Consider the following 2,665-nt stretch of genomic DNA (forward strand, 5'->3'; position numbering starts at 1 on the left):
CATCTGGTGGAAATTTCATGTCATTAGCACCTCTAGTAATATATTTACTGAGAAAAATGTTGACGTGTTCAATACTTATTTTACCCGCTGTATTTTGCTAACAGACAAACGGTGGGCGGTACAGTTCATCAGCCCTCAGCTGTCGGTGGAGCGCAGCGCCTCTTTGGAGTGGTCGTTGTACATGAAGGTCTGCTCGATGCTGAAGTCGGGGGGCAGGTGGTCCTTGTGCAGCTCCATGTGGGACGACACCAGTTTCAGTGTGGAGAAGTAGAAGCCACAGACGGTGCAGCGGTACATGAGGGCGCCGGCGTGCGTCTTCAGGTGGCAGATCATGGTGGAGCGACCTCGGAAGAAGCGCAGACACACCTTGCACTGGTACGGCTTCTCCCCGGTGTGGATCCGCAGGTGGTAGGTGAACTCCCCCGAGTGGGCAAAGTGTTTGCCGCAGTACCGGCACCGGTACCACTTCCCGCGAAGCCCCGGGGCTTCAGCTGGGGCTTCCTTCTCTGAGCTGCCRTTAGTGAGAACTGTGGAGAACAGGCCCAGCGGGGCCACTTTACACAGTTTACTGGAGTCATGCAGGGTGCCAGAGGAGGAGGAGGAGGAGGATGCGGGACCCTCCGGAGGCAGCTCGGCTTTACGTTTGCCTGACCAGCCCTGGACCTCGAGGCCTGCCCCGCTCCCCAGACCCCCGGCACCCTTGGTGGTGTGCAGGCTGAGGTGGTACTGGAAGGCAGAGGAGGAGGAGAACGTCTGTGAGCACAGGAAGCAGTGAATCTCCTCCACCCCTGGCCCCCCGCCATCAGGCCCCCGCTCCAGAAGCTTCCTCTCCTTCACCGYCGCCTCCTTGGCGTGCTCGGCCATGTGCCTGTCCAGCAGGGGGCGCTCCACGAAGCAGCAGGCACAGTGAGGGCAGGAGAAGACCGCCACAGACAGGTGGGTGAGGGTGTGCCACAGCAAGGAGCACAGGGAGAGCTGGGGGAGGTGGCAGACCCCGCAGGTCAGACTCTGGTGACACACGTGGCTCAGCAGGTGGTCTCTGACGGACTGAAGCACAGAAAGAGAAGAGGGGCGGTAAAAACAMACGGTGGTCCCATTAAAACCTCATCTGTTTGCATCAAACTCAATGAAAGTCTGCAGYTCATTCTGAAACTTTTCAATTAATACAGAGGTTCTCAAAMTGGGATCCCAGGACCCCSAGGGGTCTGCAAGAGGTATCTTGGGGGTCCTCAAAAAATTTCACTACATTGTTAATTTGTTTTTTTATTTTTAAAAATGCATGGAGAACAATGAACCAATTAAACAAACATAATAAACTTAATAAAATATATATATTTCCATGGCATTTAGGGGTTGAAATAACAATAAATTATTTTCTAAACCAGCATGGATTTTATGAGGGGCTCCCTGGAATTTTTTACCCTTGTAAGGGGTCCCCAGACCCAAAACTTTTGAGAACCCCTGAATTAATACAACAAAATGTTCGGCTACTTCAGGACACTGCTGCTCTGTCTTCTGATTCTTCATACTTTTTGAAATATTTAACTTTTTTCTTGCTGAAAATGAATGGAGCTGTTTTCATCTTCATAAATCTTTACTGCAGTTTTTACCTTTTGTTCTGGTACTGCTTCTTTTTTTCTTTTCTTTTTTTACTTTTTAAGCTAATTTCAGCTCTTTTTGGCTTCTATTTTGCAAATCTTATCTTTTTCCTGCTCTTCTAGGTATCATTTTGACATTTTCTCCTATTTTTTTTTTGCTAATTTCAACTTTGTGCTTCTTTCAGCTATTTACTGATAATTTCAGCAGTTTTCTGAGTCTTTAGCTACTTTGTAGCTAATTTGAGCTTTTTTCCACTAAATCCACCTTTTTGATACTTTCAGCTACTTCCTGCTTAATTCATCAAATGTTCTCTTTCTGTTTCTTTGTGCTAATTTGAGTGATTTCAGCTACTTTTAAAGCTATGTTTAGGCTAGTTTCAGCCTTTTTTAGGTATTCAGCAACAATGTTCAGCATTAAACGTTCACACTGCCTTTTTTCAGGAACTATGAATTGTCTAGTTTGGACCTGTTCCTTCATTCTGAGATGATTTCTGTTGGTGCAATAAATAAAGAGAACACAGTGTGGTGTGAAAGCTACAGAACAATACAGTGAAGTGCAACGTCCAGAGCAACTTCCTGAGTCAATAAACATAAATGTTACAATTTTAAGCACATTTTTKGTGAAAAATATTTATATTAATGTAATCAGCTGTCTGTTTTCTCCATCCCTGCAGGTTGTGTCTCATAAAAAAACTAACATTCGATCAGAGAAACATGTCCTGGCTCCTAGAAGTATTTTTATTTATGGTTCGTTCTGTTTTTTCATTTCAAAATAAAATCGTTAAAATAAAATAACCGTGTTGTTTTTTTGTTTTTCAGTCTTTAAAACCTAAATGTAAAAATGTCAAATTGAACTAATAAAAAATAAACAGTGTTTGATTTAACTGCTTCGTTTAGCTAAATCCAAAATAAAATATATAGTTGATGTTTAAATAAGTAACTATTCTTTGATGACTTCCGTCATTTTCTGACGTCAAAGAAGAGTTTATAGTTTCTGAAAACCAGAAACCATTCCTACAGACATTAACAACGGCTGCACTCGAACCTTACTCTGTACAGGGTGTAGC

General features: G+C 43.9%; 1 protein-coding gene across 1 annotated transcript in view; it reads right to left on the bottom strand.

Moving 5' to 3' along the window:
* Positions 1-35: 35 nt before the first annotated feature.
* Positions 36-2,665, bottom strand: part of zbtb39 (zinc finger and BTB domain containing 39) — an 8,966-nt gene continuing 6,336 nt past the window's right edge. The window contains exon 4 of the mRNA XM_014022541.1: positions 36-1,047. Coding sequence (XP_013877995.1) covers positions 136-1,047 — 912 coding nt within the window. The 3' untranslated portion in view covers positions 36-135. The remainder of the gene's footprint in view (positions 1,048-2,665) is intronic.

This window comes from Austrofundulus limnaeus, unplaced genomic scaffold (genome assembly GCF_001266775.1).
Source record: "Austrofundulus limnaeus strain Quisiro unplaced genomic scaffold, Austrofundulus_limnaeus-1.0 Scaffold335, whole genome shotgun sequence".
NCBI lineage: Eukaryota > Metazoa > Chordata > Actinopteri > Cyprinodontiformes > Rivulidae > Austrofundulus > Austrofundulus limnaeus.